General features: G+C 45.9%; 1 protein-coding gene across 4 annotated transcripts in view; it reads right to left on the bottom strand.

Moving 5' to 3' along the window:
• Positions 1-237: 237 nt before the first annotated feature.
• The window catches only part of TRPM4 (transient receptor potential cation channel subfamily M member 4), a 34,537-nt gene continuing 20,596 nt past the window's right edge, over positions 238-14,178 (bottom strand). For 3 of the 4 annotated variants that reach the window (XM_029205661.1, XM_029205671.1, XM_029205678.1), the window contains 9 exons: positions 11,024-11,449; positions 6,095-6,227; positions 5,741-5,915; positions 5,350-5,527; positions 1,751-1,944; positions 1,334-1,466; positions 1,051-1,123; positions 853-958; positions 238-613 (listed from right to left, as the gene is read on the bottom strand). In XM_029205661.1, coding sequence (XP_029061494.1) covers positions 609-613; positions 853-958; positions 1,051-1,123; positions 1,334-1,466; positions 1,751-1,944; positions 5,350-5,527; positions 5,741-5,915; positions 6,095-6,227; positions 11,024-11,449 — 1,423 coding nt within the window. In that variant the 3' untranslated portion in view covers positions 238-608. Of the gene's footprint in view, positions 614-852; positions 959-1,050; positions 1,124-1,333; positions 1,467-1,750; positions 1,945-5,349; positions 5,568-5,740; positions 5,916-6,094; positions 6,228-11,023; positions 11,450-14,178 lie in introns of those variants that run through there. The other variant, XR_003791145.1, reaches the window with a different exon arrangement.

The raw sequence follows: 14,178 nt of genomic DNA, 5'->3' as shown, positions 1-14,178 counted from the left end.
GTACAGATGGTTGGGGTTCTTGTCCCACTGAAGTGAGAGTCATCAAAATAGTGCAGACAGGAGGTGCTGGGCCTGAGTCACACAGGAATAGTGGGGCTGAGAGGAAGAAACAGCTGGGGGATACCTGAAATAAAGCAGCAAACGAACCAAGGACCCCAAACACATCCCCAGCTTCAGCCCCCATCCCCAAAGGATCTATACACCCACCAGTTCTCCAAGAATCAAGCATCCGGATGCTACTCCTCTCAAATGGCTTTATTTCCCCAGTGTGGGGAGCTGTGAGTGGGCTCTGGTCCTTTACCTCAATGACCCTGCAGCCTTCTCCGGCCCAGCAGACTGTGGTACAGCCTTGAAAGGCAATGAATGCCTGGGCTCCAGCGGCTCATGGTCCCAGAGTAGGGCTGGTTCTGGGAGGATCCAAGCCTGCTGTGGTTTGCATGGATGACACTCCCTGCAGTGATCGTGACAGCAGCTGAGGTGGTAGTCCGTGGCCATGAGGTTCACCTCAAGGACAAGGTCGCCAGGTGCAGGGATCAAGGACCTGCTAGGCCTTACTCTGGGAGCAAAACTCCCTATGGCAGCTACTCTTTGAAGTCCACCAGCAGGGCTCAGTCTGGGGGAAGAGAGAAGAGGTGGTGGGCGTAGAGACGAAGACAGAAAAAAATAAGAGACTGGCAAGAAGAAAGATATACAAAAAGCCCAAAGGAGACTGAGAGTGAACCAGGGACTAAGGAAAGCCAGTAAAAGAGAAAAACACTCCGACATAGGGGAAGAGAGACCCGGAAAGCAGGGACACAGACGTAGGTAGTGACAGATGCCAGAGATACACACAGGTACACCACACACACTGACCTTTAGGCCCAGGTGAGGCTGGGGGCGGCGGCCCCCCTGGGGGAAGTAATGCAGAGCGGCTCAGGGCCTCGGCTACCCAGCCCAGGACACGGCTACAGTACTTGACCTGGGGAGCAGGGAGGACCTCAGGGCACCAGACTGGAACCCTACTGCCCCTCACCCCAGCCATACTCCCCCAGCCTGGCCCGGGGTTCTCACCTCCTGTTCCAGTCCTTTCAGACGCTGCTCGTACTCGCGGATCTGTCTCAGCTGCTGCAATGCTGTGTCCACCCTGGGGATCCAGGGTTTCAGATCGGTGCCAGCAGCCTACCAGCCCCGCCCACCTTCGAAGACCCGCCCTCAGTGGTTCAGCTTTTCGCCCTAGCATTACAGGACCCCGTCCCTGCAGGCTCCACCTCTAGCCTGGGTCTTTGCAGGACCTAAATCACGGGATCTGTTCCCGAAGCCAAAAGCCCCGCCCAGAGCCAGGCCCCGCCCTCACTTCTGCGACGTGCGCTTCAGACTTTCAGAGTCACTCTCCCGCTTGTCCCGAGCTCGCTCCAGCAGGAAACTCTCCTTTTGCACTGACTCCCACGTCAACAGCTTCCGCTCCGCTTCCTTCGAGAGGTGGACCCCTGGACAGTGGGGTCAGGAGAAAGTCAAAGGGCTCGCCCATCCTCGGCCACGCCTGCTCCTAGACCCAGCTTCCCCACCCAAAACCGTGAGCTTTGGTGATCTCCCAGAGCACGCCCCCTCGCCGTTCTAGGCCTCCCACTAATATCCCACGCCCAGCCTCCAGACAGACTAAGCCCTGCCCACTAGTGCTCCTGGGCGTCTTCCTCCAGCCTATACATGCTCTTCTTCCTCTCCAGGTTCCGCCCCCTAGGTTTCTCTCTTTTGGGCCAAGCCTGCGTCTCACGGAAATGCTCGACGGCTGCGGAAGGTGGCAAGCTGGCCCGGAGCCTGCGCAATCGACGGATGAGTAAGCACACGTGCGAGATGACGATGAGAGGCGGGGCCAGTGCGGGCCGAGAGTGAAATTCCCGGATGAGGCTGTAGCGCTGCGCCTTCCAGTAGAGGTCGCTGTTGGCCTGTACTTTGCCGAAGGTATAGCTGTGGGGACCAGAGATCAAGGGTCACTGGAGGTCCACGCCCCTTCAGGAAGAGAGGATGAAGATTAGCTGTCACGCAATATCTGTTTGAAGCCCAAGGCAGCAGGCAGATGTCAAGATCAATAAAGTTGGAGGTTATTACAGGACGCAATTAATAGCTGGGTTAGGAGTGTCCAGGGTCAGATGTCATAGGTCAAGTTGGGAAAGCTATCATGAATTAAGTAGAGATTGGAGTCAGGTTCAAAAGTCAGCCTGGGGCTTCCCTGGTGGCGCAGTGGTTGAGAATCCGCCTGCCGATGCAGGGGACACGGGTTCGTGCCCTGGTCCGGGAAGATCCCACATGCCGCGGAGCGGCTAGGCCCATGAGCCATGGCCGCTGAGCCTGCACGTCCGGAGTCCGCAACAGGAGAGGCCACAACAGTGAGAGGCCCGCGTACCGCAAAAAAAAAAAAAAAAAAAATAGCCTGGACACAAATAATAAAATAGGAAATGAAAATGCGGACATTACTATCAACTGTATAGAAATAAAAAGTATTATAAGAGAATGCTATTAATAATTGTACACCAACAAATTAGATAACCTAGATGAAATGGACAAATTACTAGAAACACACAAATTACCTAAACTGATTCAAGAAGAAACAGGACAATCTCAAAAGACCTATAACAAGTAAAGAGATTGAATCACTAATTTAAAGTCCCAACAAAAAAGCCCAGGACCAGATGGTTTGACTGGTGAATTCTACCAAACATTTAAAAAAGATTTAACACCAATCCTTCTCAAATTCTTCCAAAAAATTGAAGAGGAGAGAACACTTCCCAATTCATTCTATGAGGCCAGCATTACCATGATGATATCAAAGTCAGATAAAGATATCACGAGAAAACTACAGACCAATATCCTTTATGAATAAACATGCAAAAATCCTCAACAAAATACTAGAAACCTAATTCAACAGCATATTGAAAAGATTATAAGTGGGATATATGCAAGGAATGCAAGAGTAGTTCAACATAAAAAAATCAATGTAATATACCACCTTAATAGAACAAAGGAAAAAACCACGTGATCATCTCAATTGACATGGAGACACAGAAAAGGCATTTGACAAAATCCAACACCCTTTCATGGTTCAAACAAAAAAAACAAAACAAAAACTCAGAAAAGTAGAAATAAAAGGAAACTTCTTCAACATGATAAAAGGTACTTATGAAAAACCCACAGCTAACATCATACTCAATGAAAAAAGACTGAAAACTTTCCCAAAGATAAAGAACAAGACAAGGATGCCCACTTTCAGGACTTCCCTGGTTGCCCAGTGGTAAAGAATCTGCCTTCCAATGCAGGGGACGTGGGTTCGATCCCTGGTTGGGGAACTAAGATCCCACATGCCGCAGAGCAACTAAGCCCGCACACCACAACTACTGAGCTCCTGCACCTCACCGAGAGATCCCTAGTGCCGCAAACTACAGAGCCCACATGCTCTGGAACCTGCGCACCACAACTAGAGAGAGAAAAACCCGCGCGCCACAACAAAGAGCCCGCATACCGCAACTAAGACCCGACGCAGCCCAAAAAATAAAGAAATATTTTTTAAAAATGCCCAATTTCACCACTTCTATTCATTATACTGGAAGGTCTAGCCACAGCAAGCAAGATAAAGAACTAAAAGGCATCCAAATTGGAAAGGAAGAAGTAAAACTGTCTCCATTGACAGATGATATAGCCTACATATAGAAATAGAAAATCCCAGGGACTTCCCTGGTGGTCCAGTGGTTAAGAATCCACCTTGCAATGCAGGGGATGACAGTTCGATCCCTGGTCAGGGAGCTAAGATCCCGCAAGCTGTGTGGCACAGACAAATAAATAAATAAACTTAAGAATCAAAGGATGTTATCAAGAAAAGACAACCAACAGAATGGGAGAAAATGTTTGCAAATTATATATGTGATGGGAGTTTAATATCCAGAATAAAGAACTGCTACAACTCAATCACTAAAATACAAACAACTCAATTTAAAAAACGGGCAAAGGAGGCTTCCCTGGTGGCGCAGTGGTTAAGAATCCGCCTGCCAATGCAGGGGACACGGGTTCAAGCCCTGGTCCAGGAAGATCCCACATGCCGCGGAGCAACTAAGCCTGTGCGCCATAACTACTGAGCCTGTGCTCTAGAGCCCGTGAGCCACAACTACTGAGCCCGTGTGCTGCAACTACTGAAGCCCGCATGCCTAGAGCCCGTGCTCCGCAACGAGAAGCCACTGCAATGAGGAGCCCGCGCACCGCAACGAAGAGTAGCCCCCGCTCACTGCAACTAGAGAAAGCCTCCACGCAGCAACAAAGACCCAACACAGCCAAAAATAAAAATAAATAAATAAATTTATTTTAAAAAATGGGCAAAGGATTTGAACAGACATTTCTTTAAAGATGTGCAAATGGGCAATAAGCCCACGGAAAGATGCTCAATGTCACCAGTCATTAGGAAAATACAAATCAAAACCACAATGAAATAACCAGTTCATGCCCACTAGGATGGCTAGAACCTCTTAATAAGGAAAATAACAACTGTTAGTAAGGATGCGGAAAGGCTAAACATAGAATTACCATATGACCCAGCATTCTATTCTAGAAATATACCCAAAAGAAATATAAAACGGAGACTCAAACAGCAGTCGTGAACAGCAGTGTTCATTGCAGCATTATCCACAATAGCCAAAAGATGGAACCAACCCAAGTTTCCATCATCAGAAGAATGGATCAACAGAATGTCTTATATCAATACATCAGTATTATTCAGCCATAAAAAGGGATGGAGTGGTGGTACGTGCTACAACATGATTGCACAATGAAAACATTATGCCGGACACAAAAGGACAAATATTGTATGATGTCACTTACATGAATCACCTCCAAGAGGCAGATTCATAGACACAGAAAGTAAATTAAAGATTACCAGGAACTGGGCAGGGGAGGGGAAAATGAGGAGTTAACCCTTGCTTAATGGGTACACACTTTCTGTTTGGAGTGATGAAAATGTTTTGGAAATAGATAGTGGTGATGGTTGTACAACATTATAAATGTAATTAATGTCACTGCATTGCACACTTAAAAATGGTGACGATGGCAAATTTTGTTATATATATTTTGCCACAATAAAAAAATTTTTAAATCTTCAGCTTGGGCTCAGAGAGCAGATCAGATTCCAAAGTCCAGGTCAGGAGCAGACTCTGACTGGGTTTGGGGACAAGCCAGTATTAGATTTAAATCAGAGTTCAGAGACTAAAACTAGAATTGCTTAGACTGGGGTCAAGGGTCAAGCTGGGATCAAGAGTCACGCTGGGGTCAAGGGTCATGCTGGGTGAGGTCACCCAGATGAGGTCAGATCATCAGAGAGCAGTGGGGACTCACCTGAACATCGCGATGAGCAAATTGACCAGCAGGATGTTGGCCACGAGCAGGAAGATGATGAGGAGGACCACCACCAGCCAGTTGGCATAAATCGAGACGCAGGAGCCTGCCTGGGTCCCTGAGGGGCGCGCCCATAAGCCCTTCTCCGATGAACAGTTGTCAGGCTTCATGAGGCTCGCTGTGAAGGGAGATAGAGATGGAGCCAGAGAGACAGAGACCTAAGGAAGACAGAAATCCAGACGGGCATGGGAGAGCAGAGAGAGAGACAGAATCCCAGAAAGAGGGGAGAACAGAGACGCAAAGAGAAGGAGGAGGGGTCAGAGACCCAGAGATAGAGGAGAGAGAGAGGGGACTCAGAGGGAGGGTGTCAGGCCCTCTCATCCCTCCTTACCGTCTATGTCTTCCTGGGGGATCTGCCCAAAGATCTGCAGGTAGGGCCGGTAGAAGACCCGGCGCAGGATACTCAAGAGGTTACGGTCCTGGGGCCTAAGGAGCCCCTCCGTGGCCACCCCGTAGGCAACCAGCCACACGCCAAGGAAGAAGAGGAAGAAGAACACGTCCTTCATCTGCAGAAGAGGAAGATGAGACCAATCTGGGCCCTGCCCTTCCCTACTCTGGCCCCGCCCCTGCATCCAAAGCCCCGCCTCCTTCCCTGACATTGCGTTCCAGACTCCACGACACCGTCCCTGGCTCCGCCCCTTTCCTCCTCTGGCCCCGCCCACACCAGTCCTACCCCACCCCTCACCATCTTGTTCACGATGACGATCTTGGGCCCCAGATGTTTGTTGATTGTGAAGATGTGCAGCAGCCTCAGCGTGAAGATCATGAAGTCGAGGCAGAGGACAGTACGGCCCAGGTCATACAGTCCTGCGGTCAGCCTGGGGTATGGCAGACGCAGCAGGGGTCACTCAAGGGTTACAGGGTGTAAAGGAAAACCCCGAGTCTTCCCAACACCAGGCTGAAGGTGAGGATGTGGCCTCCCCAGGGCCAGACCTGGGACCACCCCCCTACCCCGATTCAGCCGGGGTTTACTCAGATTTAAAATTTGGCACCCGTGACAGTGCCAAGCTGGGCTACGCAGGGCGCTGGTACTCATTAAATAATGGCTGCATGAACAACGGCCTTAGCAAAAAGCTGGGAGGTCCCTGTAACAAACAAGTTGTGAAAACTGCAGGAATATTTGTCCAACCTATACAAGGCAAAATATAGAGAGTTCCAGCAAACCAATAAGCAGAAGACAAACGACCTAACAGGAAATCGGATAAAGGCTAACAACACACAATTCACAGAGGAAAGTCAAATGGTGAATAACATCAGCAATCCCTATGGGGAAAATAAAAATTATATCTCTATTTTGCATCATGTACTTTAACTCTGAAGGGATTAAAAACCTAGAGTAAAAGGCAAAACATCAAAATCTTAGTAAGAAAATATAGACTTTCTTCATAAGCTTGGCATAAGATAAATGTTATATAAGAAAAAGAGTCTTATATACAAGGCACAAAATCATCATAAAGGAAAAGACTGAATATTTAACTACTTTAAAATATAAAACTCATGTGTATTAAAAGATAACATAAATATGATGGACAGAGAAAGACAAAATTTTCTGCCAAAAATACATAGCCTAAATTTGATCAGGAGGGAATACCAGACAAACTTAAACAGAGGCAAATTCTACAAAATAACTGGTCTGGACTGTTCAAAAGTGTTAAGATCATAAAAGCCAAAGATGGACTGAAAAACTGTCCCAGATTAGAGACAATTAAGGAGACATGACAACTAAAGGCAACATGGAATCCTGGATTGGCTCCTGATCCAGAAAAAGAACATCAGTGGACAACTGATGAAATTTAAATAAAATTTCCTGGTTCTGATAATATAAGATGTTAACATTTGGGGGATCTGGATGAATGGTGTATGGGAATTCTCTGTACTGTTTTTGCAAAATTTTTTTATGTCTAGGGGTTTTTCGAAATGAAAAGTTAAAGAATAAAAGAATGTTTAAAGAACATACAAAAGTGAAAAGATAAGCTGCAGACTGTAAGAAGATACTGAGAACAAAACCACCAAGGATTGGGATCCAGAGTATAAGGAGAACACCTACCAAAAAATATATACGTGCAAGAGATCGATGAACACAATAAAAAACTGGGGCGAAGGGTATGAAAAGACAGTTGACAGAGTACATGTGCCATTTAGATATGAAAGATGCCCAACTTATCCAACTAGGAGTCAGGGATGCATAAATTAAAACAAGGAGAGGTCATTTTTCCCATCAGATTGTCAAAACATGTAAAGGTTAAAAATTGAGAGCAACAAAATTTTAAAGATTGAAAATATCAGGTATCATCAAGCATGTCCTCAAGGGGGCAGTGTCTTACCCAGATGGTGGGTGTGTAACCGGAAGAAGCTATTTTACAAGGAAAGCCTTCCACATCAAGAATACACATACCCTTTGACCCACAAAGTGTACATCTCAGATGTATTATTACTTTGGAATAATAAAAAATTAGAAACAACTGAAATGTCCATCCGGAAGGGATTGGCAAAATAAAACGATTCATCCATTCAATTCTGGAGAACACAGGAAATTTCTCCTGTGTAAAATGAGATTTTTTGGAATTATTTTTTCCTGTCCAATAATTCTTCCCCCACCTAAAAAACGATGAGCTTGACAAAAATGTCTAAAACATCACTGGTATTCCTAAAGGGTGGTAGCACATGGTCCTAGCCCTTTCCTCTCAGAAGATACTTCATACAAAATACAAGGAATAAACAGAAGCACAGTGTTGTACAAAACTTTCTTATCTTGCTGTTTTAATAAATTATTCATGTCGAATTACTTTGTGCCATTTTTAACACAGCATAGAGGAAGCATACCTCTCAGTGTGTCAACTGAGAAAAGAGTAGGGGGTCACTGCTGTCAACCATCCAGATTATAAGAGGGGATGTCAGGACACTTCATCCCCTGTGAATAGTCACTAGGTTGTGACCACAAAGTTCTTTGTCTGCTCTGTTCAAAAGCAGTGGTGTCCTAACAGGTAGGACTTTATTTAAAAACAAAAAACAACTCACCATCAGAGTACTGGACCCAGAGCAGCTAATATCTGATTATAACGTCATGTTATCTCAAGTAGAAAATGAAAGAAGCTTTGTAGAGAAATTTTGGGCCTAATTCTATCTCTTGAAGTTCAGAATTTTTGTCCCACTGCCTCATGAAAGGATTTCATTCATTTATTAAATCTGGCAAGAAGAAGTCTGTCTTGTCTGCTTTAGCCAGCGAAGACTAAAACCCCTTCTTCAGGAATCTGATGCAACATTTTTAAAGAATAAGGAATATTTGCAAATACTGACATGGAAAGAATGTCAGGACATATTACAGAGGAAAAGAAGAGGTTGCAAAAGAATGATAAAATATAGTATCATCTGTGTATAATATCTGTGTATAAAAGAAGTAGGTAAATGCATAGAAAAAGAACAGGCAGGATGTGCACCAAACTGTTGATGGAGGTAACTGCTGAGAAAAGGAGGAAGCTTGAAATGGCTGAGGAAGATAATCCGTTTCTGTTCTATGCTCTTCATTTGAATATAATCTTGTTCAATAAGGACGCACTTCTGCATTTCTTTGGGCATAGACTATATTCAAAGATGTTTTAAGTTGCTGGGAGACAAGATAGATGTGGCTTGAGGAGTTTATAATCTTGTGTGAGGAGAGAGACAGCAAAAGTCATGGTCAAAGCACTATTGGGGGGACTCTCAGGATATTAGAGGAACACAAGAGACCCAGAGTCTGCGTAGGAGAAAGGAAGACCTCCAGAGGCAGAGACAGCAAAGCTGAGGCTGAGAGGAAGTGTAAGACTTGGCTTGGCCAAGGAGAGGAGGGAAAAGTGTTTCAGGAAGGGGAAACAGCATGTGCCAAGACCCAAAGACAACACAATTTATTCCCAAGGACATTTTGATTTGCCCTTTGCCCTCTCTCTGGCACCACACAATACAATCTAGAAATTATGGAAGAAATGAACTAACATTATATAGCCCAGTCTGGGCAACAGAAAATATTTGAGGGTAATTCCTCACAGTTAAGTTTTTTGTAAATTAGCTAAGAAATAAGCAGAAACAGTCAAGATTTTTATGGAGTAAAAAGTTGACAAAGCATTGAGGCCTTCCTGATGAAATTTAAAATTATGAAATTTGACCCAGGAAAACCAGACATGCAAGAAATAAAAGCCACAAAGTAAAATTCACAAACACAGACCCTAGATTTTGGCAAAATTTGATAGGACAAAAACACAAATGTTGAACCAAATATTTGTTGTAAAACTTAACCCAAACAATAATTAATCAAGTTGAAATAATTTCAGAAACTGAAAAAGAAAATAATTGAAGGTACTTTCACTGCCCTGCAATGTAAAATCAATCAAGGTAGTTTAAAGTAACTAGAAAATAGTTCCTTGGTAAAAATCCGTCAATACTGGTAAAATTCTGACTGCAATTTTATAATTACGCAGATTCAAAATACCAAGGATCACGGTCAAAGCCACTGGCCTTGTGAAGAAGGAACTGCAAGTGGCTCTCAGACAAGCCAGAGTGTAAATAAAGAAAAGAGAAAGAAATCAGGGAGGCAGCCCTGGCAGAGAAGGGCAGGGGCTGAGACTCTGTCCACGGGCGCTGGCGAGCCCCAAGAAGCAGGGAGAGACAGCCAGCTCTGGGTGTAGAAACACCCTTGCGGGCCCTGTGGGGGATGGACTGGAGGGAAGAGAGGCTGGGGCAAGGGTCCAGGTGGGAGAGGCAGGCGTGGAAGTAAACAGGGGGATGAGACAGAGAAAGTCAGGTGCCAGGAGGACAGGGCCTGGGACCCAGGGCTATAGAGGAAGAGGAGGGAGGAGGTGAGGGTGGTACTCGGTGTGTGGCCTGGTTTCTGGGGTCCAGGACAGGGGTGCAGCTACAGGACCATGTTGAGGACTAGAGAAACATCCTGTAAAGTCCAGATCTAGAATGAAGAGCAGTGGGGTTCTCATTTTATCCTATCAGCCCTAAAGCCCGATATCCACATGTGAGCAAATGGCTTACAGAACATCTTTAGGCAGTACTTTCAATCAAGATGGGATTTTTTTTTTTTTTTTACGAATAAGCAGGGGCTTCCCTGGTGGCGGAGTGGTTAAGAATCCGCCTGCCAATGCAGGGGACACGGATTCAAGCCCTGGTCCTGGAAGATCCCACATGCCGCAGAGCAAGTAAGCCAGTGCGCCTCAACTACTAAGATTGAGCTCCAGAGTCTGCGAGCCACAACTACTTAAATCTGCGCGCCTAGAGCCCGTGCTCCACAACAAGAGAGGCCGCCGCAATGAGAAGCCCGCGCACTGCAACGAAGACCCAATGCAGCCAAATTAATTAATTATTTTAAAAAAAGAATAAGCAGAGTTATTTTAAAATTGTGAATCACTATATGTATACCTGCAACTTATATAATATTGTACATCAACTATACTTCAATGAAAAAAAGAAAAGAATACGTGGAGTTGGATTTAGCCTCTGCCTGCCACAGGGAAGCCAACAGTTGAGACCCCCCACCCCACCCCTCACCCCCATCCCCACTCCCACGCCCCCACCCCCAGGAAGGAAGGGTCAGAGGCCGCCATGGGCTGGGAGTGTAGGGTCACAGGGCACTCACCGGCAGCCCACGCCCATGACGAAGCAGGTCAGGGCCACCATGTCGCACTGGTTCCAGGCGTCTGAGAGGTAGAGGTGCAGGCGGCGGCGCAGTGGGGCCTGGTGGGAGTCTGTCCTGGGGGCCCCTATGGCCAGGCTGCCCAAGCTGTCACCCAGCCCCTGGCGTAACTCCTCACAGAGCAGGGTGAAGGCCCAGAAGTAGAGCAGTAGCTCCAGAGCGCTGGGTGTCTCGGGCTGGAAGTCGATGAGCAGTACGTGGGTGAAGAGCAGCAGGAAGAGGAGGTAGCTGACCACGTTGCCCATGAAGGAAGTCACCGGCGCTCCCCAGAACTGGGGCCAGCGGCGCAGGCGGCACCCCCCACAGCAGCTCCTGCGGCTGGGCGGCCTCAACACCCCCAAGGGCATCTGCTCATTAGGGTCTGTGGGCCTGGGGGAGAGAAGGGAGAAGGGCTCAATCTGACTTCTGCACCTGACTGTCACCATTATCAGGACCTCTAAACTTTCATATCCTCCTCATCCTCCTTTCCAGACATTCCCCACCTTCACGACTTCTGACCCTGCCTGACCTGAAACTAAGTCTGATGTCCACCATCACCTTGACTTTTGACCCCTGTATCTAATTTCTGACCTCTGAAATCTACCATCAAGACTGCTGAGCCTGCACCTCTGACTTTTTCCACCTTTCTGACCTCTGGCCTCTGGGCTGACCTCTAGATCTTGTCTGGCTTTTGTCTCCAGGTCCCTCTTCTTTCACCTTCACAACCTCTGACTCTCTGTCTGACCTTGGACCATCTATCTGACTTCTGGCCCTCAAATATGACCTCTCACCCCCTCACTTTCATGGCCTTGGTTCACCAGGTTTGACAACCCCATCCCTGAATATTAACTTCTAACCCATAAATTCTGATATCAGATTATCCAGCACAGTTTTCTCAGATAACTCTTCCTTCCCTATATCTGATCTCTGACTGTACAGCCATATCTGAATTCTAAGCTTCTAGGTCCACTCATATCTCTGACCCTTCTCACCTGAGTTTTGATCCTCTGTCCCAGTTTCATCCTAACTCTTAATTCTGACCTCAAATCAGAAACAGAAAAATGAATAATACAAATAATAATAAATTCAGAAAGCTAAAAGGAAAAATAAACTGGCTTGGAAAGGCATCCTCTCTTTATAAACCAAGTGGAAAGAAAACCCCAAAGTGGAAACAACCCAAATGTCCATCAGCAGATGAACAGATAAATAAAATGTGGTAGATTCAAACAACGGAATATTATTCAACAATAAAGGGGCTTCCCTGGTGGCGCAGTGGTTGAGAGTCTGCCTGCCGATGCAGGGGACACGGGTTCGTGCCCCGGTCTGGGAAGATCCCACATGCCGCAGAGCGGCTGGGCCCGTGAGCCATGGCCGCTGGGCCTGCGCATCCGGAGCCTGTGCTCCGCAACGGGAGAGACCACAACAGTGAGAGGCCCGCGTACCGCAAAAAAAAAAAAAAACAATAAAAAGGAATGAAGCACGGACACATGCTACAAAGTGGATCAATCTTGAAAACATGATGTTAAAGTTAACGAGGCCAGTCATAAAAGACCACCTGGTGTATGACTCCATTTATATGGAATGTCCAGAACAGGGAAATCCGTAGGGACAGGAAGTAAATTAGTGGTTGCCTGGGACTGGGAGAAGGGAGGAGTGGGGAGTGAGACTGTTAATGGGTACAAGATTTCTTGCTGCAGTGATGAAAATGTTTTCAAATTTTGTGATGATTTTACAACTCTGTGAATATACTGAAAATTGTACACCTTACATGGGTGAACTGAATGGTATGTGAACTATATCTCAATAGGGCTGTTCTTTTTTTGTTTTTTTCAGGCTGTTCTAAAGAAAATAAGCAGAAAGAACAGTAAAAGCTAAAGAAAGTGAGATGCAGAGAGGAGAACTAGCTCCCCAATAATAAGAGAAAACAGACCTGGTAACAAAAATATGTGGTGGGTCAGAATGCTCCCCAAAGTCTGCCATCTTGAATCACCTCCAGGCAGGAGACATACAGATTCCTGGATGCTTCCCTGGGGGAGAAGCATCCAGGAATCTGTCCTTTTACAAAGCTCTCCAGGGAGGTGGCTTTCTACGGTGACTAAAAGCACAGATTCAGGAACAAGAAGATCTGGGTTCAAATCCCAGCTCCACGACTGACCAATCACATGATCTGAGGTGGGTGACTTAATGCCTCAGTTATGTCATCTGTAAAATGGGGATAATAATGGACCCTATGGCATAGGGTTGTGGAGAGAATTAAATGAACTGATTTTCAAAACAGTTTAGCGCACTGGCTGCCCACTGTGAGTGTTCTGTAACCTCAGCTATTGTCCTCATCATATGGTACGAAGGTTGGGAACTCACCAGACAAGGATACCACTATGGCTCCTGACACTGGGAGCCTCTGTCTAATTTTTTTCAGTGGTCCAAATTTTTTTCTTAGTATTCTCTTCTACCTTGACAAATATTTTGTATTCTTTGTGCATTGTCTCAAAAAAATTTTTATATACATAATACATTTAAATTTGACTTGTTTCACAGCAGGTGGTAGGTTTTATAGACTTCTGGCAGTCTGATTATGTTTCTAACAGTTACCAGAAACTTTTTCTTCTGGAATATTGGGGCTGAGGTTCCTCCCTGTTCCCATTCAGATGATTAAAGTAGAGATGGAGGGTGCAAAGATGGGGCCTCTTCCTCTGTTTCTCTATTACCATAGATTTAGACCCTTATACCTACACACACACACACACACACACACACACACACCATTCAACAAAACAAGTGTATCAATAATAGCAGTAGTAATGCTAGTCCCCATTAACTGAGCACTTACTTTGTGCCAGGCACTACAATATGCACATTTAATACACATTATCTCCATGAATCCTCCCAACTGTTCCATCAGGCATTGTGGTATACTGTATTACTGTGGACCAAATATTTTGGTTCCCTCCCAGTGGGAGAATTAAGAGCTAAGGAATTATCATATGACTAGTTTTTGCCAATGAAATGTGGGCAAAAGTGACACGTGTCACTTCCAAGTGGAGGCTTTAAGGTCCAGAACCTGGTTTGCCATGTCTCTTTTCCCTCTACCATGAGACCAGCAACATCTCAGCTAGGAG

This window comes from Monodon monoceros, unplaced genomic scaffold (genome assembly GCF_005190385.1).
Source record: "Monodon monoceros isolate NGI ecotype Baffin Bay Population unplaced genomic scaffold, NGI_Narwhal_1 Super_Scaffold_10, whole genome shotgun sequence".
Taxonomy (NCBI): Eukaryota; Metazoa; Chordata; class Mammalia; order Artiodactyla; family Monodontidae; genus Monodon; species Monodon monoceros.
Note: the sequence above shows the minus strand (reverse complement) of the source record. Positions and strands in the feature narration are given on the sequence as shown.